Source organism: Accipiter gentilis, chromosome 14, assembly GCF_929443795.1.
Source record: "Accipiter gentilis chromosome 14, bAccGen1.1, whole genome shotgun sequence".
NCBI lineage: Eukaryota > Metazoa > Chordata > Aves > Accipitriformes > Accipitridae > Astur > Astur gentilis.
Genome location: NC_064893.1, coordinates 23751396 through 23776133, shown reverse-complemented (window position 1 = coordinate 23776133; position 24738 = coordinate 23751396). Strand labels below are relative to the sequence as shown.

Genomic DNA, 24738 nt, shown 5'->3' with positions numbered 1-24738 from the left:
TGTACTTGACATGAAATTCTCTCCTCCACCTGCAGTATCCTCTCAGAGATAACTAATTCTTTTAACCATAAATATACAAGTGTGGATAAAATAGCTGTGGAGTAGCAGTTTATGTACATCCTCAAATGCGTTAAGTATTTTACAGGTAGGTAAGCAGCTGTCTGAGCTGGGGACAACTTCTATTTTAAGATACAATGCAGTGAGTGAGGGGCAATAAACTGTGAGGAAAAGACAGGCTGAGAGGGCAGGCAATGAATAGACAGGCAATGAGGTCGTGAGGTTACTTCCATGCATTTGTTTAAAAGAAGTGAAAAAAACGCAAGGAAGACTGTTATAGGCATAATACTCTACAGTGAATGTAGTTATGAGCAGATATAACAAGAATGGACAGCATTCTAAATGCTGCAAGAAAAGTCAGTAAATGCTATTATTTCGAGAAGCTGTTGGCTAGTATAGAGCAAAATAAAAACATATTAACTTTTAGACCTTCAGAAAAATGTTTGTGTGTAATGAAAACACCTATGTTGTGAGTTTATTTTTTTTAAACAGAAGTATACGTGGAGTAATTCCTGAAGAGCAGAAGTCATTTCTTTACCCCCTCCCCCCAAAGCTGATGTCCAGGAATATGTGCCTGCTAAACTTCCACACACCCCCTCCCCTTTTGAAACAGATCCAGGTTTGCCTCTTCAGCTACTTTTGACTACTCTGGACAGTAGCAACACATTGAATCTGACATGATTCTTCCCAGTTGTACTGCTGCAGATGGAATTTTAAGTACAAGGAATGAAAATTGATAGGACTTGTCGGTGTTCCTTCTGCTATAGCCAGCCAAATCTCTGAGCAGCAGCAGAGGTACTAAAGCTGTATCTGTAAACTTATGAAGTTAGACTTTTCTCTTTCCATACCCATTGGAACAAATGCTAGGATATTTAAAATCAATTTTTAGTTTGTATGAAAAAAGTTAATTTCACCTGTCTGTGAAACTGACTGGAGGGACTAGTAAGCAAGAAGGATTTTTCATTTCCTCAAAACCATATTAGTGTACATTTTTGGAAAGCAGCTGTAATAAATATTGCATCATACTATAGCTATGTATCTGTTGACTTATATGAAAATTCAATACACATTTCTTAAATAAGCATAGAAGCCGAGTATAATTTTTCAGACCAGTGGTTTTGCTATTGCATGAGAACTTTCTTAATCAAAGTTTATCTCAAAGAACAGACACTAACAGAGATGAAGTAATAATGTGACTATGAAATGATCTGCTGAAGGAAAAACTGTTTTCCCAAACGGCTTTGGGGACAGAATAGCCAATGTATTTCTTTGGGTAAAAACACACTGTGCTAGGTTCTTTCTACTCAGGCATTTCTGGTCTTTACAAAAAGCAGATAGTCTCCCTTGTGTCATTTTTAATTGATTTTTCACTGCATTACAAGAGATCATTGGCAACAGTCCAGGAAAAGGCAGGCAGCAAGCAGGGAATTCATCAAAAACTGACTCATTGATCACTGGATCTGATGAAATAATTAGTACTTGATATTTTCAATACAGTTTTGTACTGTTCATTTGACTTCCAAAAGCAAGAGAAAATCCCTTTATACCAGAAGATCACTGAGCAAAACTATAATTTCAAAAATTCTTTAGTGTGCTTATTCATTTTTTGGAATGTCTTTGTAGGAATTGCTAAGAAATTTTTATTGGCTCATCAACAGGAGCAGTACCAGTTAGACATGCTCTGTTTTGCAAACAAGTCAATTTTAGGGCATTGTATTTATGATGGAGAGAAGTCATAGGCAGTGCAAAGTATTCTGGTGCATCCATTCCCAAACGTTTGCAGTAACGGGCCTTCAAATGTGTTCATTAATAATAATGATATTTAAAAAAAAATAATCTTGGAAACCAGCAGAAATGCTGAAGGGATATCACATTAACATCAAAGCTGTAGTAGACTTCAAACAGTATCATACCATATTTCCAAGATCTGGGCAGCTCTGCTCTCTAATGAAATTTGTAAGATAAATCAGTGTATAACAAGTCTTCTATCTGAGGATCCTGTATGAATTCGCAAATGTGTTGTTAACTCAGTAAATTTTACCACAGTCCTGTTTAAAAATATGGGTAGATGGGGGGTTTTTTTCTTCAACATCTGCATTTTTGATGCAGTAAACAAAAATGTCATCTCAAAACATCCCAGAACTTTAAGGAAGAGAGAAGAATGCTTTTTATAAGTAGCAAAGGAAAAGTAAGAGTTTGATACCATGCTAAATCCTTAACTTGCTGCCAAATTTGAGCACAGAGTGAAACTTCATTGCCTGTGTTGGTAACGGCTTATGAACTGTGAATTTTTCAAGTTTCTGCTTCTAGCTGGCACTAGAAAAACATTCAGTTGCTTTGTTGTTGGTTGGTTGGTTTTTTTCTTAGGAGTTAGATTATTTCAAGTATATTGCTTTTTACTTCTTTGAAGAGAACCTTGCTGTTCCTTGGTGGGGCAGAAGGGTCAAGGTATAAATAAATACTTGTTTCCCTCTCCCTTATAGGAGACCTGCAAACAAAAAAGAAATAGAAGCCATTAACCTACCTTGTTCAGAGAGAACACTAAATCAGCACAATATGGCACAGCATAGTATTGTCCTTGGATTATTCATGATGACTGTTTTATCACTGTTGGATGGAAGTTCAGCTTTCCTGTTAAATCAGCGTCTGAAGGGAAGATTTCAAAGAGACCGTAGAAACATCCGCCCAAACATCATCCTTGTTCTTACTGATGATCAGGATGTAGAACTTGGTAAGAGCCCAACATAAAGAGAATTTTAGCTAACGAGTATGGCGCTGCTTCTCCTTGAAGCTAGATTCTTGCGTTCAAAATAATTTTTTTTGTTTTTTTTTCATTGTGGAAAATGGTAGGAAGAACAAGTAGCAAAACTTTAAACCTACCTTTATGTAGAAAATACTTTCTGTCTGCATGCAATTCAAGGACAGCAAATGTTAGTCTCAAAATGTCAAACTTCCTGTTTCTGTGGAAATATGAGATTCCTGCTTATCTGTCTTCATCTAGACACCTAAACTATGCTTCTGGCAGTTGCAAGTACAACCTGGGAAGCTACAGGCCAAAGCAGTAGGTTTAAATTCATGAGTGATTATTGCACCATGTAACTACCCACGTTTTTTTGTGTAATTGCAGACATTCATTACATATACAATTTTAATTACTTAAATGTTACCTAACGTAGTCATACTATTCTTGGTATTGTCCATTTAGATGTGTAGTTAATGACTGACCAAAATCACTTTGTATGAAAAGGTTCTACTGTGCTACTCAACGCTATGTTAATTGTTGAAGAAAAGAGATGAAAATTAAACACATGCTTTGCCTAATGATCTGGAATAATGAATTAACTGACAAGAGTTTGGGTTTTGTTCTGTTATCTGAACAAGCTTATATTTACCAAATGTTGTCTGTAGTTAGGAGAAGTAATTAACACTAGTTTAGATTAATAATTTTGCATTAGAAATATGCTTTTTAGTGAGTATAAAGCCTGGATCATCTGAAAGGTGAGATCTTGTGTACGTGTGGTCTGGTGGGTTTTTTTGACAGTTACTGCATCAAATTTCTAGTATGGATGGGAAAAACTGGAAAACAGACCTCACAGAAGAAACATAACACAATAGTAAAGTTAGTCAACTTCTATTACTTACACACTTAGTCATCTAGTTGAGAAGTTAATCACAGCAACGTGGCAGTATTCTTCCAGATGATTCCTTTTTTATCAGTATTACTGCATGTCTGCAGCACCATAGATGTCACATTCTTCTCAAAGGTGGTTGGAAAGCCTGCTATGGCAGTAACCCCACCAAATACAAATCTAATTCAAATTAGTAGGATCAGAAGATTTGTTGTTGTCACTTTTTTTTTTTAATGGTTATTTGGATCACAAATAAAGCAGTTTCAATAATGTATGTCCAAAAGAACCTAAGTACATTATCTTGCAGGCTCAGAAGGTGGTCCTAAAAAATTTATCATCTTCTATTTTATGCTAGCCTGCTTGTTTCTGATGCAATTGTCTAAGTCCTTTGGGCAGTATATTTCTCTTCTTTGATAATCTGATGCTTTCCAATTTCAAGCATAATGGGCATATGTCCACACAAATTAGGATCTAACTAAGGAAAATCCATTTGATGAAGCTGAGATTTGATATTCATCATTTGCCACTAATGGCTTTGTGAGACCCCAATATTTGTTTGAATTAATTTTTATTCTTGTCTATTGTCTGGTGAGCTGTCCAAGTTAATCAAAATTGCCATTTGTGGGATTGTGGTTAATGCATTTAAGAAAGATGAAAACAAGATGTGAATTACAAATAAAAGCTAAGGAAAACTTGGAAGCTATGGAAGTGTAGCAGAGAAAGCTGTGCGTAACTAAGACTTCATCTGTTGCTAAGAATATTCTGTAACTGATGGGTGTTATAGTTTGCATTGTTCTTTTGTGGCTACTTTTGAGGCAAAAGGGAAGACAACCCAATTTCAAGTGCTCTTAACAGCCTTTCCCTTATTTAATTTAAGATAGATTTATCAATGTACCAGTAACAGGTGGAGTTTACCAGAAAGAGAATGTCATCGTTTGAGGAAAGGAGTACAACTTTTTTTTAATTTGTGCTACTGGTAATCATGAGCTTTACTTGGGAAACCAAACGTCAGCCTTGTATTGAAAAAATGAAAAGACTGATGAGCGTCTGATGAAAAGGATGCAGAATCTCCAGGTCAAAGGAGAACAAGTGTAAATTGTAATGGATACAAATGGGAGAAGACAAATGAGAACACCAAGAACCACTGAAACATACATGCTCAGTTGACTGTCTAATCAAAAGAGTTGTACTGACAAGCAGAATATAAAGAGGAATATACTGACGAGGAGAAAGAATTAATTAGAAACAGAGACCTTTTTTTTTTCCCCTATTAGAGCCATTTAAGTCCAAGTTCGTATAATGCTGATGTCCCCTGTGTGATGGACTCAGCATCTCCTGTTTAATTAGGTTTGCCTACCATATTGCTGTGGTTTAACAAACCAGCTTATTTCATTAACTCATAGCTGGAGAAAGATCTGATTATTTAGAAGATATTTCAGCCATGTTAGAGGAATCTGAAAGATGACTTGTATGTTCCTACATCTTCCTCTGAAAAACTACAAAAGTGACATGGAAGATAATTTTTCTTAGTTATCATACCTGGAGATTAGGGCCTTAGAGCTTCGTTAAAATTAAATATAAGGAAAAAAAGGAAATGAAGATGTGAAAAGGATGTCTAATGAGGGTCAAATAGGATAAAAATAGAAGGCTTTAGGGGACAGTTAATTAACATTCTGGGGTTCAGTTAACTTATCTGTGTATGGATACCACTTCTCAAATTGTGCTTCAGAGTAAACTAAGTCACTTGGGACTTAATACTCAGTTCTTCAACAGCTGGAGCTCCCTAAAACTCATGTAAATTATGACCTCTGACAACAAAACACAACTAAGGAGAAAGTCAATATTATTTCACAAACAACTGGTATATTTTCTCCATTAATATTAGTCAAAATATCAGCCTTATCCCTAAAGTGAACCGTGAAGACACACTAAGCAAAGTTATGGATACTGCACAAATTTCAAGTGGAATTTCAGTCTAGGTTTTGCTTTACTTTGTTCATTGAGCAGCTTGAGTGCATCAAATTGATTAAACTTCCATATTTTCACAGTAGTCCAATGGATATATTTTTTAAATAGCTTAAAATTTTCACATTTAACTACTAAATCATTTTTAGTTATTATCAGTGGTTTTAGACAGGTAACACTTTCTGAATTAAGTATTGACACTTCAAAGGATGACTTCCCTTGGTACATCCACTAATGAAACCCCAGAAGGTTTTCAAACTCAAAAAGTGATTTGGTGAGGTTCCAGTTGCTGATTAACACATAACTAATCTTCTGCCACAGAAGGATCAATTTCTACTTTTTCTCACAATTTTATGTTTGCATTGGAGGCAAGCTGAAGAAAATAAGTTTTGGTTGGCTGGTTTAATGCTGTTTAAAATATTTAAAGCTGGCCTATTTAAGATTGTACAGAAGAGTATGCTGGATTTTTACCTTCCACTGATCTGTCACTCTGTATTAGTTCTCAAGCTGGGGAAGCAGATTAGATCATATGTTTTTGTATTAAAGACTGTTGATATATCGGGCCTTGTCATTACAGCAGTTTTATTAAAGGAGGTTACTGTCCCCAAGGGGAGTCTTAACATGTACTGTTATTTATGCACAGATGCCTCTGTCATTTAAAGGGGTTGTTAAATTGTATTTTAATATTGGGATGACAAAACATTCTTTTGGTCTGCCTATTTATGCTTGGGCTAGCTCATAAGACAACACAGAGGAAACATCCACAGTTTTCAGGCTCACGTAATGTATAATTGACTGTTACAATTGTTAACTGTACTGTTAGTGCCTTTGAGCACTAACACTTATCCCACAGTTATGGAAACAAAAATCTTGCTTTCTTCAGAAACTTCTTTTTGATATGTGAAGTTTAGCAAGTTCTAAAGGGGGAGAGCAATAACCTGCCTTGGTTCTTGTCACAAAGTGGTGTGACAGGTGCTCTGACCTGAGAAATGCACAAACAGATTTTTACCACTCATTTTTATATTCGTTCCAACAAAATGATCTCAAGAAAACTAATACCACGGCAACTTCTAGGTGAAATGACCTAGAGTAGCAATTAACCTTCCTTCACGGTGCCAGACAGTCAGATTTCGTATATGGCTTATGACCATTTTCCCTCTAGGTTTTGACTCCTGGTTATATCAATGTGCCCTGTATCAAATCAACTTACTGTTGCAATTTCATAATGAAATCCCTGCCCAAAGAGCTTAGAAGAAACCTAAACCCATTATTGACAGAAACAACATACAGTTTGTGCCAGATGGTTGCAGGATGCATTGATTAAAGCTGAACTATTAATCCAACTCAACCTTGGGTAAGTTAGTCCCAACGCTACTCCAGCATGAACCCATACCTTCATCTCCATGTTGTCTGTTGACTTTTCCTGCTTGTAACAAGAAGGGAGGGTTGGTGATGGAAAGGTTTACTCTCCTTTGCAAGGTCATGCTGATGACAGGTACCATTACACGTTCTTTGGAAAATGGAAATTCTTCCTAGATGAAGCGTAACTCTGCTGCAGTTTTAACTACCAGGCACAGATAGATGAGGGAAACCAAATGTCTTTTTTTCTTCTGATCCTTGGCATTTCTGCATGTAGGAAGAACTCTGATATGGATCCAAATTTAGCTAGGTGGATGTCTATGTTAAAGATCCAGTCTTTGTCCAAAGCCTTGTCTTAAATAGGAAACAGAACAGCCATTTGGCAGCAGTGTAGCTTTTAGTAATTGTTGGCAAAAACACTTTTACTCCCGTTACCCCAATTCATCCAGGTCCCTACCAGTTAAACTTGCTTGCTTGTTTTTAGATGATGGTTATAAACTACATGGTGTTATCTGTCTCAAGTAGTCATCTAAAAATCTGATTCTGCAGAACTGAGCCTAAGAAAATTTAGAGTTTTAGGTAACACGATTATCAAAATGGATCAAGTGGATAGATAGAGCTCAGTGGGCTGGTTACAGAAATTATTATGAGGGCTTTACTTTGTCTTTGGTTCATTGAAAGTTACAGAAATCAATACCTACTAATACCTCACATTGGGCAAAAGAACATTTTGTCTAGAGAACAACTCCTAGCAGACCCTGCTTGAGCAGGGGATTGGACTAAATAATCTCCAGGCATCCCTTCCAACCTCAGTGGTTCTATGATTACAACCCTCCGCCTTTTGCAGAAGGTTGGCACAAAAGGCAGTGCATCCGGTATCTTCTGAAACCGAGGATTAAATAACGCTTAAGGAGTATGCAAACTTTGGTCAGGGTTGCTGCACAAAGTGAATTTCACCCTCAGGCCACATTGTCTCAGCCTAAAATTCATGCTGGTTCTTGCCTTCAGCTACTGGAACAGTACTAGTGGCTCCAGAAAGGCTGCACAGAGGTTGCAGATACAGTGGTAAGTGTTGAGCTTAGAGAGAGAGAAAAATTTAAAAAGCGTTATGATCTATGTCAACAGGTTTGAGTCAAATCTTAACTTAGAACTTCAGTATTTGGTCCTTCTTAAAACAATGGGAGAACTTCACTAGAGGAGGGGAGAATAATCTCTTTAGATTTGGGCTCAGTACGAGATTACGGTGCCCTTACTAGCTGTGCTTCATTCTGGTCTCTGATGTAAAATGTGAGCTCTTAGTTAGCTCTTGTGATTGAAACAAGAAAATTTCCTAAGGTGGCTTTCTTATTCCAGGTTCTATGCAAGTGATGAATAAAACAAGGCGGATCATGGAACATGGAGGTGCTCATTTCATCAATGCCTTCGTGACAACGCCCATGTGCTGCCCATCTCGCTCCTCTATTCTTACGGGGAAGTACGTCCACAACCACAACACTTACACTAACAATGAGAACTGTTCTTCTCCATCCTGGCAAGCTCAGCATGAAACACGTACATTTGCAGTGTACCTCAACAACACAGGATACAGGACAGGTAAGATCAAGGCTGGCTCCATCTGAAAGCTTCCTTAGGCTTATTAGTACAGAGGCTAATGTATGTAATATTTTGATTTGTTCTCGTAATGGACTACAGCAGTGCAGAATGCCAGAGCTTCAGTCTTGCATGTAGGTTTAGCTTCCTTGTACTTTTACTTGAGGAAATTAAATTTTTAAAAAAAAAAAAATGTGTGGGGGGTGGACTTTTTTCAGAAGCTGGGAAGGATAAAGTAATGTGCATGTTTGAACCAAAGGCATAGCACACATAGAATAAACCCAGCAATTATCTGAAGTGCACAGAACAGACAAGAAAGATGCTATGGAAAGGAATTAGTGATTTGAATTTTTCATAAAACAGATATATCAAACTAAGAATACATGCAAAGGGACTGTTCATTCTGTGCTTTGGGGCAGAGCTGTCAGCTGGATTGGTTTCTCTAGACAGTCCATTCCCAGTAAGGTGTTTAGGATAAATAACGACTGAAGAATAATCGGCAAGATCACGTGTACTCCTGAGAAACAAATGATCCTCTTTGTATGCAGTGCTCCTTAGGAACAAATATCCAGTGGAAAGGATTTCAGAAAATATGTAGCAGGTGTTCCATACCTATTTCTTTCTTGCATTCTCGACATGAGATTTAGGTCCTTGCCCGTTACTGTGGTTTTGTCACTTCTCTTGCTAATGCCTTTTGTCATGATGAGAAACAGGCATCAGCCTGGTTCTATTTGTGTTATTTATAGTATATAAACTATAATATTGTAGTATAGTTGTTATTGATAGTATACTTCTTTTTTCTTTGAATTTATAGTATTTGAGGTTTCCAGAAACTAGTATATATAAATCTTGAATAACTATAACAAGATCATTATTTTCTTTCTAACTATTTACATGAGTTTTACATGTTATTGCTGCAAAGTCTTGGACTTAAAATGAATAGGTAATTTCCTTGTTTTGTTTGTCTAAAATAAAGACCTGAATTAACATGGAAAGAAATAAATTAGGGAAAGTGCACATACTTTATTAATTGGTTGCTGTTTCCCTCCATTTATCATTCCTGGCACTAATACCAATGATCACATAAGTACCGCACCAAGGTTAACGTTTTATTCTTCATAGATTATTTGTTTTGTGTTCACTGATGTTTGTCTATTGTAATAATTTTTATATTTAGTGACTGTATATGTTGAGTACCTGCAATTTCTACTAACTTGCGTAGCTATTACAAGTGTCCTGGTATTCCTATGTTTTCTATTTTTACATTAACTTAATGTTTAAATTTAGACCCAAGATCTTAGTGAATCTATATTACATTTTCAGTCTACCTCTCTTACTTTGCAAACTACATTTATTGGAACACACAGAAATAGTACTTTTACAAGTACAAAGCAATGTCCAGGTATAAACAAGATCCTCATTCATGTAGTTAAATGTGATATGTTATTAGACAAATTTAAATGGAAATTGCTGTCATGGGAGGCTGGTGTTCATTTGTGATCTCTGGTTAAAGTCTTGAGTTACCCACTATGAATGATATCAGCAGTAAGAAGGGTGGGGGTTTTTTTACCACCACCCCCCTCCCCCAAGCTCTGATCAAATTAACCTGCTTCAGAAACAGCAGGAAATTGTACTTCAGAACCTTGTTCACTCAGTTTCTCAAGTTTCAAAAGTAACCTGCTAAGGAGAGTATTTTGAAGATTATGAATACAGTTTCTCGGAAATGGGGAGTCTTCCTTGAACATGACTGCAGTGAACAAAGGAGGATCTGGAAAGTACAGGAGTTCATTTGTAGGGGATTTTTTATTATTTTTTTGAGTTCCATGGTAGTGCTGGTTTGCCCTGCAAGCATACAGTTTAGCTTCTTGATTTCCTCCTCTCGCCCCCCCCACCCCCCTTTTCTTGAAGGAGAAGAAAAAGAGGCCATGAGGAATAAAGCCTATTAAGCCTTGCTTTTATATTTAAGTTCACAACCTTGGAGTAAGAAATTTACTATTTTGGAAGGGAGTTTGTTTTTTTCTTCATTCATAAGCCAGGCCTTCTCCTTGTGTTTTTCTCTTCTCTTTTCTTTTTTGTTTAAACTCAAAGGAAGAAATTGTACTCTTCTACTTCACTTAACCTTCCCTCCAGTTTTCTTTCTGCCGCTTGTTTCACATCTCCTTGCCCTCTTCTCTATTCATTGTGATGCCCCTGCGTTTTGTTCTGTTGAAGAAGATGATTCTGCTGGGAGACAGTTCTTTCTGTGTTGCAGTATTTCCCCTGTGGCAGTGGCATTTGTGGTTTGGATCTATACAGGCTCGTGCTGCTGCTGACACCTTTGGAAAATGTGCTGGTAGTATGCAGGCAGGAGGGAGCAGTGTGGCGCAGGTTTCTCTTGTGCAAGTTGTTAGTAAAAAATGTGAGAGGAGATGGAAAAGGTGTGACTTTCCTATAATTGTTTCTCAGTTTCAGCCTTGGCTGCGAGGTTGATATTTTTCCACTTTGGCACTTTAAAAAGTTTGACCAGCTTTGTTGGTCATGAGATGAAAGGAAGAGGCTGAGCTCAAGGCAATTTCTGTCTTTGGCTTTAACAGTCAGGATTCTGACCATCATGCATAGGGCTCACTGTCACTTCATGCAGATCAATTAAAATAAGTATCATGATAATGCGAAGGATGGGTTTTTCTTCTACAGTGGAAGCCATTGAGGCAGTAGATATTACAGGTATGTCTTCCTCTGCATTAACCTGTCTCACAATCTAAAAAATGCCAGTGTCATGAATAGCAACTGAAAGGCTGTGTTCTCGTTACATAGCCACGACACATAGACAAGTTCCCAATCTCAGTATATTAAGCAATCTGTCTGATTTTGAAGAGCTGCTCACATCATTGTCCTATTACATATTGTGGGAAATTAGGCAAGAAGAACAATTTATGTAAACAAACCAAGTCAATTGATGAATTAATCTTTAGCAAAGTCAGTGTAAGCAACATCTGAATCGTCACTGACTTAAAATAGTGGATGCTAGTACTTCAACTTGAAGCAGGAGATTATTAGAATGGAAAAGAAACAAAAGACGTTCTGTTACAAACACTTCTGAATGTCAGGGAATTTCACTGCCAAAGGTTCCTGTGTAAACATTTACAGAAAAAAAGGTTCAGTTTTCCGTGAACATACACATCTCTTTCTGTGAGGCAGCTTTTAAAATGCACAATGCATTGCAGCAACAAATACTAAGATGTTTTATTGGAATACAGATTTAAACTTTCCCTTAGACATTACTTAATGAGTAAAGCTTCTCTTTTCCATTTGCCTGGCTGGCTGAATGATTAGGTCTTAAAATTGGTGACTGATTCCAGAATATTTTGTCATCCTTATCTGCAGTCAGGGAATGAAAAGACATATTTATCTTATTAAATTCAACAGAATTAGGGATGGTGGGCCAAATTCAGCCTGGCAGAAAGACACTTTTGCTTCAGTGAACCTTCTGAGAGAGTTCTGTTAATTTATGTTAGGGCTTAATGTGGCTCAGTATGCAGCAAATGCAGTATACATTTTGGCTAAGTTACCATCCTTGTTCCTGTTGAGCAGTAGCCTATAGTACAGCTAACCCTATTCAGTTAAATGAACCGATTAACAAAGGAAAAAGCTGCTACTTGTATGGAAATATGTCAGTATCTCACTCTGATGGTAAGTCTATACTTGAATTATGCAAAAAATTAATAAATGCCATTTTGCACCAGTCGTGTGTTTTGAACCTAGAGAAAAGTCATTGTGGGAGGTCCATCTCTGCCATTATAAAAAATTTCTTGGGAATAAAAGTAATAATCATTCTTAGCACTTTCACAGGGCTTTACAATAATTAACTAATGAATTCATTAAAATTCAGTGACAATCTTCCATTTCCTCCCATTAATATTAGACTAAGAAGATACAGTGGCTGACTGCATTCAAATAATTATTTTTCCACTTCACTGTCTGAGCCTTTGACATTTTAAAATGATTTTAACATTAAATTGTAAGAAAGAGGAGAAAGGCTATTGGTAAATGTTTATTAAGGGAGGAATGAACCTGTAAAATATGTGACCAGATTTTAATATCTAGACACATGCCAGAAGAAAAATTCATAGATTATCAGTTCCCTGCTGTAGAATTTGCTCTCCACAATAGTTGCTGGTGGGTATTATTTATTATGGAAATAGTTAAAAACTTAACTGAAGTTGTTCTCTGTGTATAATTGTTTGGTAGGGAATAACTGGTGACCTAAGGACTCAAAGGGTAGACAGAAGTAGAAGACAGAATAGTGAAGTATTTTCTACAAGGTCATATGCAGGTAAAGAGCAACATTAAGAAGAGATGCAAGTTTTCATTCACACTCCAGCGCCTAGCCACTATGCCATGCTGCACCACTTCTCTGTCATGTTACATGCATATAACGAAAACAGATTATCCAAGTCCAAGTAATAGCCTATATGCAGGACAGATAGGTTTTGCAGCTGATGAAGAACTGAAGGACATTTTTGAAAATAACAACCAAGTGATTTAAGAGTCAAACTTAATTTTTAGAAGTGATTTGCTTGATTAGGAACTGAAGTAGTATGATATTCACCTCCAAGACATCTAGGTGACTCTTCAAAACTGGATATCAGGTTTCTGAATTATTCATCTTGAAGGTAATTTAGTTTCCTTAGATCTTTTGCTCTCTCTATAGAAATATTATCATAGCAAGGTCTGTCAAATGACATCTGTTAGATGGTTTGAGACAGTTAGATTTGAAAATGGTGTGAAAGAAAGATTCAGCATAGTGGCTATACTGTGATAGCTGTTACTGCGAAAGGAAACTAAGGATCTATGCTGGAAAGGATGCAAGAAGAGTCCTGATGTGTAGTCCAAATCCACTGACTCTGTCCATGTTACTACTTATGGCAGGCTTGGCCCATGGCAGTGAGTTATTGAGCTGGAATATCTTGCAAATATTCTGATGAGTGACATTTTCAAACAAAAGACACATCTGGATTTTCTGCCTCATGTGTGTTAAAGACTTTTTTTTTTTTTTCCCCTCAGAGCTCTAACTTCAGCTCTACACTATAAGTTGGTTTCAAGTCAAACATGCATGTATCTTCCCCTCTGTTTCTATGAATGGAGTCCTAAGCGTCAGTAATTTCACTTCAAACATATTATAATGTATGATAACTTAAAATGAGAACACATTAAGTAGAGCTGTGGTCTCCTGAGGATTATGCAGAGGTTGTAGAAGTGAAATTCATCTATACAGCTACTGTTTCATCACCTGTCTTCTGCATGTAGCTTTACGTTATTTAATGCACATTTTAACTATCCTGAAGAGAGTAATATAAGCACTTCTGTGAATAACTCACTGAGTAAAATCCACAAGATAGTCTGCAAGCCAATAAAACTTTCCCGGGAGTCCGAGATGAAGGCATCCACAACTACAGAAATAAGCCAATGTCTATGGCTCCCTTATTTCCAGTCATATTTTGTTTCCTTCTTACCCTCTCTCTTATTTCTTCCCCTAAATCTATCTGTTTTCAACATAGAATGTTGTAGATTGTAAGAAACACATCATCTTTTTCTTTCCCCCTACTACAATGTACTCTTCTGATAGGATGCCATGCCAATTCTAGCATTTAAAGTGTAATGGGCTTGTCATATTGACTTATCGTTTCAAGCAGGAAGTAATTAATAGCTTGATATTTCTTCAAAAATAGGATTATCATTTCCTAGCATTCAAAACAGCTAAAAGTTAAACAGAATATTTTCACATTATGAAAATATTTTTTAAATCTTTGTGAGTTTAGATCTTTTAGGGTGGCAGTACTTGCAAAATAAAGGAACCTATTGGCTTACTAAGTTTTTCATCTTCCAGTGCCATTTGTGTTCAATATCAAGTAGCTTATCAGCCAGAAATGAGAAGAGATTCCATCCTCAATCCAATTTAAGATCTTCTGTTTTATCCAGCTAGCAATTTAAGTCCTTCAGCTATCTTCTTGTTTTATTTTTTCTTTGCTTTTCTAGAATGCTGGGGGTTTTTGCAGATGTCTTCCAAAATCATCAAATTTAGTTTAGTAATGTAATTTACTGAATACAGTTTTCCTAAGTTGTCTTTCCTATATGCCCAAGGGTGTGAGTGTTCTATGTGGCCCACATGGTTATAATTTAGTGGGCACTGGAAAAGCTTAGTAATACAGAAGTTCAAAGATAGAGTAATAATAATAGAATAATAAGCTGTATGCCATCTTTTAATAAAGTGCTTAGGAGAACAATGATGATTTCAAAGACTTACCAGTGCCTACCATAAAAACTTTGCAGATAGATTCTAATTCCACTTTCTGGAGGTTGAATTCCAATTTCTTTGCATTGGAACATCCTCATGTCTTTTCATATGTTTTAGTAGCATGAGTACTGCCCTGACACCTTTGTTTTGTCTTCCAAGTTAGAGATAATAGCACTTCCCATCCTTGCATATATGTTATGCATGGGAGGACTATATATGTTTTTTGAGATGGATGCATTTCAGGACTATGAGGTGACTGGTTATTTTAAAAAAAAAAAGTCAAATATGTTTTTTTTTTGTCAGAAGTAAAAGCTAAATGTACAGACAAACTACTGTAGAACCTAGATTTCTTCTATTTCAGTGAATATCTTGTTGAAAGGAATTCTGTAGCTATATTGAATCAGGGTTGGACTTTTCTTCTAATTGGATTCAGTAAAACTTTATTGTTTTTATTTATGAACTAATGCTTTTAGTAGTGTTCTTCCAAGTTTACTGCTAGGTGGAAAAAACCAGCTTTGTTAAAATACAGAAAACATTTCTTCTTGCACAGCATATCTCAGTAGCTCCCTGAAACTTGGCAATCGGGTTTTCTTCAAATCCTATACACAAAATGGCTCTAAATGAAATTCTTTTGGAGTTGGCCCAAATACGGTGGTGCAGACTTTGGTACTCTAGTAAAGATTGAGCGTTACACTGGATAAGCTTTTTCTTAGACTGTTTGTTGTTAAAATAGGTCTGACAACCCTCTGTTGGGGAGGGTTTGGGTTTTTATGTGTGGAGGAGGAACTGTTGCATGTGATGAGAGGAGGATAAATGCAAAGGTTAAGATTCTTCTGTGACCATGATACATAAAAGGGCGGAATGATACACATGGTAAATTTTTAATAAAATGTATCATTGTTGTGGTGGGTTTGACGTTGGGAAATGTTTTGTGGAAAATCTGAATGGTCAGGATTAGCCATGAAGGAATATGAGCAGACTGACTAGCGATAGTGAGCTGTGTTGTGCAGTAGTGCTCTAAACCACACAGCCAGCCAGCACTTCTGCTTTCTCTTGCACTGCCCAGTATAGGAAATGATGCTGTTTTGATACACTAAGTCATCTTGTCCTGAATTGTAAGATTGATGACGTGAAGATTGCCATTGCTAGATTTTTTTCCCTTTAACTTTCAGAGGGTGTGTGTGAGAAGGATGTTCAGATATTTATGCCTTACAATGCTAGTTGTGTTTCAACTTTTGTAACCTGTGCCATAGGCACTAGTGAAAGGGGCCTTTGGCCCCAATTCCATTGGGAATTTGCTTACCTGAGGACAAGGAGGACTTGGCTTACCATCAGCATTCTTCAGTTTGATTCCTTGTTGACCATTTCAAAATATTTGGTTTGAGCCCTTTTGTTTTATTTGACTTCATCTGCTCCCTTTCAGCCAATTCCCCTGATTCATTAAATAGATCTTGGCACTGATCCTTGGCCACAACTGAGGAATGTGCAATGCAAATTCAGGAAGAGGAACAAAGGTGTCATAAAGATTACAGTGCATTGCCTTTGTCCTGCTAGATATCAGACTAGTCCCCTGACAAAACAAGAAAGCCTGTAGGCTATTCTAACTGCAGTGGTTACCAGTCACTGTACAACGTGGTTTTTACAACTATTATGTTTCATGAATTGTAATGATAATTTTCATTCCAGTTACAGAGAAGAGCTGTGCATGTAAAGGCTCTTGCCTCTAGCACTACTCTTTTTATGTTTCTGTGATGGTGCTTGGAGCATGTGGTCTTGAAGAAAATTTTGTGCTATCAGTGCTATTACAGGTTAGGGAAAAATTGGGCATCGTGTGCAATAGACTAAAATAAAATGTGTGTGTGTATACATCTGTACTTCTTTCCTTAGCCTAACTGGTTAAGTACTTCAGTGAATTTATTTCAAGGACTGTTGCAGACATACAAAGGAAAAGAAATAGCGAAAAGTACTCGGACCCCAGTCTTCCTTAGCATCCTGAAACTGATGGAATCAAAGGGATCTGAGAACAAAATGTGGTCTTAAGCCCCTCTTTTCCTGGAACTCACTGTATGTTTTATGCAACCCATTAAGTTTACTGAAGTTACTGAGGAATTAATACTAAGGCCATATCTTCTAATCTTTGTGATAGTGTTATATTTCCTGTTGTCACTGAAGGTGTCAGTTGGGACCGTTTTGTTCAAGTGACATCAGCACTTAGGAGTTACTGATTTTTGGAAAATCTGGTCAGTTATTTTGATACCTAATGAGAACTGATGTGTCTTGGAAAATCTTTCCCATGGAACCAAAGTCAATGCTAAATTGCAGGATTTTTTCTCAGAACCCCCATACTTCTGCTGTAAATCCATTAATTTCACTGGGTTTATTCCATTGTACCTTGTCAGTTTAAGAGTATATTTGGCCATGATGTGAATGCAAAGCTGGCTTGACCTTTGTGCTTACTGCTTGTTTCATGTGTACTTAGCTATGCTGAGAGTGCTTTCTCATCTGCTTTCCTCCGATTGTCTCTTAGAAGACAAAAAATACTGAAAGCAATTTTTGCTAGATACACAGCAGAAATAAGATCAGAAATGCCCTCACCTTCCTGCAATCCAAAACTAAGGGATTGCTCAAATGTGTTCAACTTTGAGCTGGGGAAAACTGGTATCAGATATAGGAGTAAAAGATTTTAGAGGTGTAAACAAACCCCTATGAGCAGCTGAGACTCGCAGCTCAAAACCTAAGTCAATACCTTGAAAGTTGCCCGTTGAAATATGTCAGGAAAAGCAGTGCTTTAAATACATCTTTAAAGTACTTAATGCACAACATTCATGTTTAAGTGTAGAGGGTTAATAGCTTAAAGCATGAGTTTAACTTCACACTCTTGGTGGTAAGTGCAATTTAATGGGGTGCTAATAGGTGGATACAGCTAAGTAGCATGAAGGATATGCAGAGAAGACTCCAGGAGGAGGGATGTGTGGTATAAATACTGAGCTTACTGGCCAGGAATAACATAAAAGCTGAATTTTATGTTTTCTTAGCTTCAGGATTTATTATGAAAGCATGAATATTTACAAATATATTCCTAAATTCTGATATCCTGGAATCATGTATATTCAACTGAAGATGGGCTTCATAAGTCATCTAGTCCGTCATAGGATCACAGGCTGATTCAGATTGGAAAGGACCTCAGGAGGTCTCTCTTCCACCACCTGCTCAAAGCCTGCCCCAGGCCATGTTGCTGAGGGCTTTATCCAGTCTAGTCTTGAAAAACACCGAGGACTGGAATTGCACAGTGTTTCTGAGCAACCTCTTTCACTCTTCGACCCTTCTCTTTGTGAATTTTTTTTTTTTTTTTTACAATCCAGGCTGAACCTCACTTCTTTCAATTTCTGCTGGTTCTTTCTTGTCCTCTCACCATGAACCACCATGAAGAGCCTGGGTTTGTCTTCTCAATAATCTCCTTGTAGGGGAAAAGGGTATTAGGTCCCCCTGAAGCCAGGTTAATATTGCTCCATGGAGTGTATTTTCCTGGTGCATACCCTGACTTGGCTTTATGTATAGCAAGAGCTTTATCTTTCACTGCTTCCCAACAGAATGTAACATATCACTGTCAGGAAGTTATTACCAGTACTCCTCTCATACACTCCTTTCTTGATTTCCTTCTTTATTTAAAATGGAGATAAACACTATGATCATACTGTTAAACAGGTTATTAGTGGAATGGATAAGTGATCTTGGCCAGTAGTTAACAAAACTGTGTCTAAACAGACGACTAACTATGGTCAGAATCAGAGCTGCCAAATCAAGGAAACTGAATAAAAGACTGAAATTCTGTGTCTAAATCTGATCTGGCAGTTTTACACTGGTTACTCTGTTGACTTTCACTGCATTCCTGTTTCTAGTTTGAGAACTGAAGAAGGTATGTTATATCCCACTCCCAATGGTGGGCAGTCTTTATGGAATAAAAAGGGATGAATAATCCCCTGCATCGTTTTATTGATGCATCCTGAATTATCTTAGTTTTCAATTTAATGCAAAGTTTTGTGAATATCCTTTGTAGATGCATTTTAGTTCTGTTAAGTGTTTTTAGATAGGTATTAGGAAAAAAAATCAGTGTTTAAAAAAAGGGGAAAAAAAACCCCAACAAATTTGTAGATTTTGGTAAATGATACAGATAGATGATAGAACTAGCTTGAACATTTCCAGTGGTGGTAAATGATACCTTCATGTCTGTTCTTTTGATTGTGCTTTTACACTACATTTGACAATATGCTAGATCTGCGTTTTAAGCAATGAGCTGTGGCCTTGATATATCTGTGGTTGTGTTACATTCAGAGCAGACGTTTGTATTAACTGATAGCACAGAAAAAATTCTTGTGTGTGCAATTTTTTTTCCTTACAGGAAGAGTTTAAAAAACAAAACCTCTTGTAAAAATTCCACTCTATACCAAAGAATTTTCCAGGTGCTTATCATGGAAGGTTGAGACTCTGACAAAAGAACCTTAGAAGGTTATGAACCCCTGTGGAAGTGGTAACAGTATACAAGGGCCTCAATTCTTGCATATCCTGTTTTATGTAGTCTTTGGAGAAACTATGCTGAATAGTGTTTAAAGCAAAGGAAAAATCACATTCTTAACACATTTATTAAAAACAGCCACTTGGATGTTTTTTAATGATCATTTCATAGACTGGATATAGGAATGTGGCTGAGCATATCAAACAGCAGCCTCTGTGAATATTAATGAAATCTTGGAGCAGTTTGAAATTGGATGTACCAAAGGCATGTGTACTCTAGTGAGCAGCTGTCTCTGGTGGTTAATTGATCTGATGAGGAGAAAAATTGTGTTGGAGAGAATCTTTACAACACAAAATCAAAATCTTTCACCAGCATCAAGAAAGTTTTATTGTAACCCAATATTTTGTACTGCAGAGGAGTGGCATTTAAAAGTTTTTGAATAACTAGCCTTTAAATGGCTGAGAAGGAGGGGGAAAGGAAAAAGATGTGAAATGGAAGATTGGAAACAGTAGAGAAAATTATTTAAAGCATTCTGACATCCATGAAAGATTATAAAGACATCCTGAATGTACAATGGGGAGTATGCAAAAGGTGCTGGAAGGAACTTCCGCCAGACTTTCCTTTAATGCCTCTGCAGAATAACAATGAAGTAATTCTTTACAGAATGCCTCTTTCCTGAGTTCTTCAGCTGGCTCAGCCAAAGGTTTTAGGAACGGGTTGGTTCCCGTAGGAGAAATGCCAAATATATTTCTGTTTGGATGTAATATGTTGAATGGGGGACAAAAGGCTTTGGACTGCCTTGTGCATGCCTGCTACTGTAGACGGTGGTCAGTGTTTCAATCCTGTGTTCTTTGTTACTAGGACAAGAAAAAAATGTGCATCTGTATTGTTTTATTACCCATAGCCACTGTGAGTTGCCTGTCATTCTTTAAAAATTAGAAGTTGTTCATTTGCTTTATGAACATTTGAAAAACTGTATGTACTGTATAAACACAGTCCCTGAGTAATGTGATAGTTTTCATCTACAGTGGAGTAGATTTTGCTTTGTTCCTTGCTGCTAGTTTACTTTGCTTGGTTAAAGAAGATGTCAGGAGGTGCTTTAGGACAGTGAAACCAATTATTTTCTGCAGCGTGCTTATCAGTCACTTAACCCTTTTGTAAGTGGCTCATGTATGTAAAATAGCATAACACCTTATCAGCTTTTGCAATTTTAAGGAATTTATTAACTGTGTCTTGATAGATGTGCTGTCCTCATCTTCAGTCATGTAGATCTTAATTTTGTCAGCACTTTCTTCTCTTCCAAACAGTTTGAAAGATCTCAAACATTCACTTTCTCTTGGCTCATGTCACACTTTAATTGAATCCATTGAAATTTGTTGAGGAGGATGATTCAAAATATGCTTTTGCATTCTACCTAAGTGCTTTTAGTTGGATCTTAGTACACCATGTACTTAATCCCTGTAAATTTATTTAATTCCATTCCATTCCACTATATAATTATGTTGCTATTATCATGTTTCCCATTCTTTTAGAAAAGAAAAACACTATTACTATTAGGTAATGATATGGAGCTCTCTCACATACTGTTTTGTATCACTGTTTCTTACTGTGTTTATCTTTTGGACAGATATTCAGCCTACTACAAATAGACATAAATCCATTGACTTCAGTGAGGCTGGCCCTTTTTACACTGGCTGAAAACCTGTTCTACTCTATGCGCAGTATTACTCCTTGCACTTAATAAAACTACAAGAAGGTGCAGCATCAGACAGTATAGGCTGCAAGCTTAAAAAAAGATCTTTAAGAACCTGGAAACTGTGAATTGTGTGCTCAAATCCCATAGATTACGTGGTGAGGTTTAATCTAAGTCTAAGAACAGGATCTTGGATACTCTATTGTCCTTACAGAAGCACAGATGTTCACTGGTAGATGGCCAGTGTGAGATGCTGCAGACACTATGTGCCTGTGGATTAAAACTATTTGTAATGAGAAGTGGAACAAGTGTAGAGATCTTTGTGCTAGTCACTATGGTAATGCTAACTTGCCTTGCTAGACCATTCAAAAATTGAGATCTGAGTTCTGATCACTAAAAGTCAGATGCTGAATCGTGGTGCAGTCTGCAAACCCAAAAGCAGAATTTTGCCTTTAAGCATTAAAAAAACTAGCTAGATGAATGGAGTCTTCCAGTATAATTTATCCTGTAATTGCATAGTGATGATATAACATATAAACTAATACTGGAAAATATATTCCTTTAAATTACGTATTTTCTTACTGGAACAGTGTGAAAGCATCATTGGGTACATCATGTACTTTAGAGAATTTGTGTTCTTCTCATAGATATTTAATGTTTTTCATTTTCCTTAACCATTTTCTGGAAGATAAGTTGTGTCTGTACACTTGTGGCTTACAGAGCAAGGCTAGCATATGCATAGCTTTTCTGGGAGGATGGCTCAAATGCCTGCTGTGTTCTGTAAGAATCCTTGTACTCATTCTGCACTTGTTCTGCCAAACAGGCTGCTGCTTCATTTCTTCTATGCAGCAAGTTTAAAATCTCATCATATTTATGGTCCTCATTTGTCATCATTTCTCCCAAGCCAGCCTCCTATTAGTGATTTCACTGCTTCTGCCAGTTCCTTAGGTGGAGGTGGCTTAAGTGGGTGTAACCAAAATGAAAAATGTAGCTAAATTGGGTGATTCAGAGTAGGATGAGATAATGTGGCAACTGGCACTATTTTAAGCATTCTCTGTTTTGTTCGTTTGACTCTGAACGTATCAGGCACTAAAGAAAAGATAATGGTAATCATGGTCCAGTTTCTCTCATACATAGTCAGGTTATAAATCAAAAATCTGCATTATGGAGCTCTGAAATAAACAAACAGATGCAAACTTAGAACTTACCTCTTACCTTAAATGTATCAGAATGAAGAAAACAAAGCTCCTGTCAGACAGAATGGAAAGAATATGGTTAAATATGGTGTCTTTGAAGTGTTTCTGTTATACCTTCTTACTATGCTTCTGCTTTCTCTACCCCTAGCTTTCTTTGGAAAGTACCTTAATGAATACAATGGGTCCTATGTGCCTCCTGGTTGGAAAGAATGGGTTGGATTACTTAAAAACTCTCGATTTTACAATTACACACTCTGTAGAAATGGAGTGAAGGAGAAGCATGGATATGACTACTCGAGGGTAGGTCTTACTGATTTATTTCTGTTTTTTTAACATTTGGACATGACTGCAAGAAAGCTGCACTTTATGACTTTTCGTTATCTTCCATTCCGAGAGGGTCATGTTACTGGAAACATTGTTAGCAGCAATGGAAACAAACAAAATGTCCTGAGACTGTGTTATGTGTTATGAGCTGAAGATGTGAAAATGGATTTAAATGCTGCATGATAACTATTTCTGTGCTTTGTACTTTAATTATTGTGTGCTGAGTCTGATTCTCATCTATTCCCCTGGTATAGAACTGACTCCAGTGTAGTTACATAAGCGTAAATGAGATAAGAATCCAGTTCCCTCCAGCTAGACCCATCTTTTTATGTTAGTTTAAGGAACTTTTTTCACAGCCATAATATGATGGAGAATTCATAATAGCTTGGTATATCTTATGATTATTCTGAATGAGTGGAGAATTTAACTATTAAATTTATATCTCCATGCAATGTTACAGGCGAACATGTTTCCTAATATCCTTGCAAGGATGTTAAGCTCTGGCCGAACTTACTAAAATGCTTGATAATCATTGTCAAATGTGGTATCATTTTTTATTCCTCATCTAGCACATGTTATAGCTGAAACAGTTACCTGATAGCAGTCAGGAGTATGTTTATTTCAGCCAAAAGGGTTACCTTTCCAAAGGAACCAGCTTTTGTGAATTCCTAAAATGCCCTGAATTGTCTCTGACGTATGATGATAAATAAATTTATCCATAAACTGCTGTAGTTTAAGTAGTGTATAACAGGAAGTTGACTCCCTCTGGAGTGATACTAATTTGTAAGGTGTATTTGCTTAACAGGGATATGGTTAGCTTTCTTTTACTGAGCACAAATCCTGCCTCCACATTTGTGTTTCATTAGCAATGTGCTCACAGTCAGTTTTTCTTTTAAAAGCTTGATGTCTATGTCTTTTTTTTCCCCTCCCCCTCCCCTATTTGCCATTTTTAATTGAATATACTTTGCGTTGAAAGATAAAACTTAACAGGCTTCTAGGGTTTCCTTTTCTATCACCAGCTGCTAAGGAGAAGGAGCAACTGATGTACAGAATTATTTGTCTTTTATTTCCCTTCTGATCTATGAAGAATGAGAGAGCTAATCTTTACAGCCATGTACCAAAAATGTTATGATGTAAAAATATCTTACATGGAACAATGTCAGGCAAGTGATTTCATAGGGCACTGTTCTCCATTGTACCAAGGAGCCAACAGAGAACTTTATGTTCCAATATCCTCAGCTCTGTTGTGTGTATGCAATCCTTGAAAATGTTTAGGTTTTCATTTGGTTTAGTTTTTCTTACTGAATTTGGTAATAAATAAGTCTGATGAAAATATAAATGTTTTGATAATCTTCATATTCTTGCATAATACACAGCTATGGTAATAAACAGATGATAGTGTTCAGAGCAGCAGCGCTTGTTGATGTTAACACTGGAGTTCAAATGAACAAACAGAAGCTGAAATACAAGACCACTTCTTTGTCTTTCCTGCCATTTCTGTTGCTGGATACTTAATTTTCCAGCAATGGACAATATAATCAATTATTTTTTTAGCCCTATCTACTTGACATAGTTAATGTTCATTCTGTGCCAGTGGAAAACTAGAAAAAACCATTACTGATTCTGTCTTCCAAAGTGTCTGCTAAGCACTCACCCTCTGAAAATCAAATCTTTGCAAATTCTTTCAGATTTTCTAACAGGATATATTCTACTTTGATTTTTCTTTTTCAGTTTCTGTCTACTTTTTTAGATGAATTTTTAGTTTTGTATGCTTTCCCACAGTCTACTACAACCTCTACAATCTGGAGCTTTTTAAAAAAAGAAATCAATTAAGGGAAGTGTTTCTGTTTGGTCTTTTGGCCTGGTAAACACTGGCTTTGCAATGTTGAATTCGAACGATTTTCACTTTGACCAGGTGAAAACCTTCATCTTCAAAATGAAGTTTGGAAACTAGGCTCTTGTAATGACTAAATCAAAGATGAGTTACACACTTAGGAAAGTGACCAACCAGCTTAAAGAACAGGCACATTTTAGATGAACGTCAGTGCATTTTTGAGAGCACTCCAGTATTCTCTCCCAGCTATGAGTATGGTCTCAGGTATTGAAAGTATGTTCAGAAGTCAATTTTGCTTTGGTCT

The 24738-nt window shown here is 36.8% G+C and overlaps 1 protein-coding gene across 7 annotated transcripts in view; it reads left to right on the top strand.

The window, feature by feature from the left end:
- Positions 1-24738, top strand: part of SULF2 (sulfatase 2) — a 165360-nt gene that overhangs the window by 97704 nt on the left and 42918 nt on the right. For 5 of the 7 annotated variants that reach the window (XM_049816415.1, XM_049816414.1, XM_049816412.1 and 2 more), the window contains 3 exons: positions 2541-2788; positions 8364-8603; positions 22425-22576. In XM_049816415.1, coding sequence (XP_049672372.1) covers positions 2614-2788; positions 8364-8603; positions 22425-22576 — 567 coding nt within the window. In that variant the 5' untranslated portion in view covers positions 2541-2613. The remainder of the gene's footprint in view (positions 1-2540; positions 2789-8363; positions 8604-22424; positions 22577-24738) is intronic. The other 2 variants (XM_049816417.1, XM_049816418.1) reach the window with 1 other exon arrangement.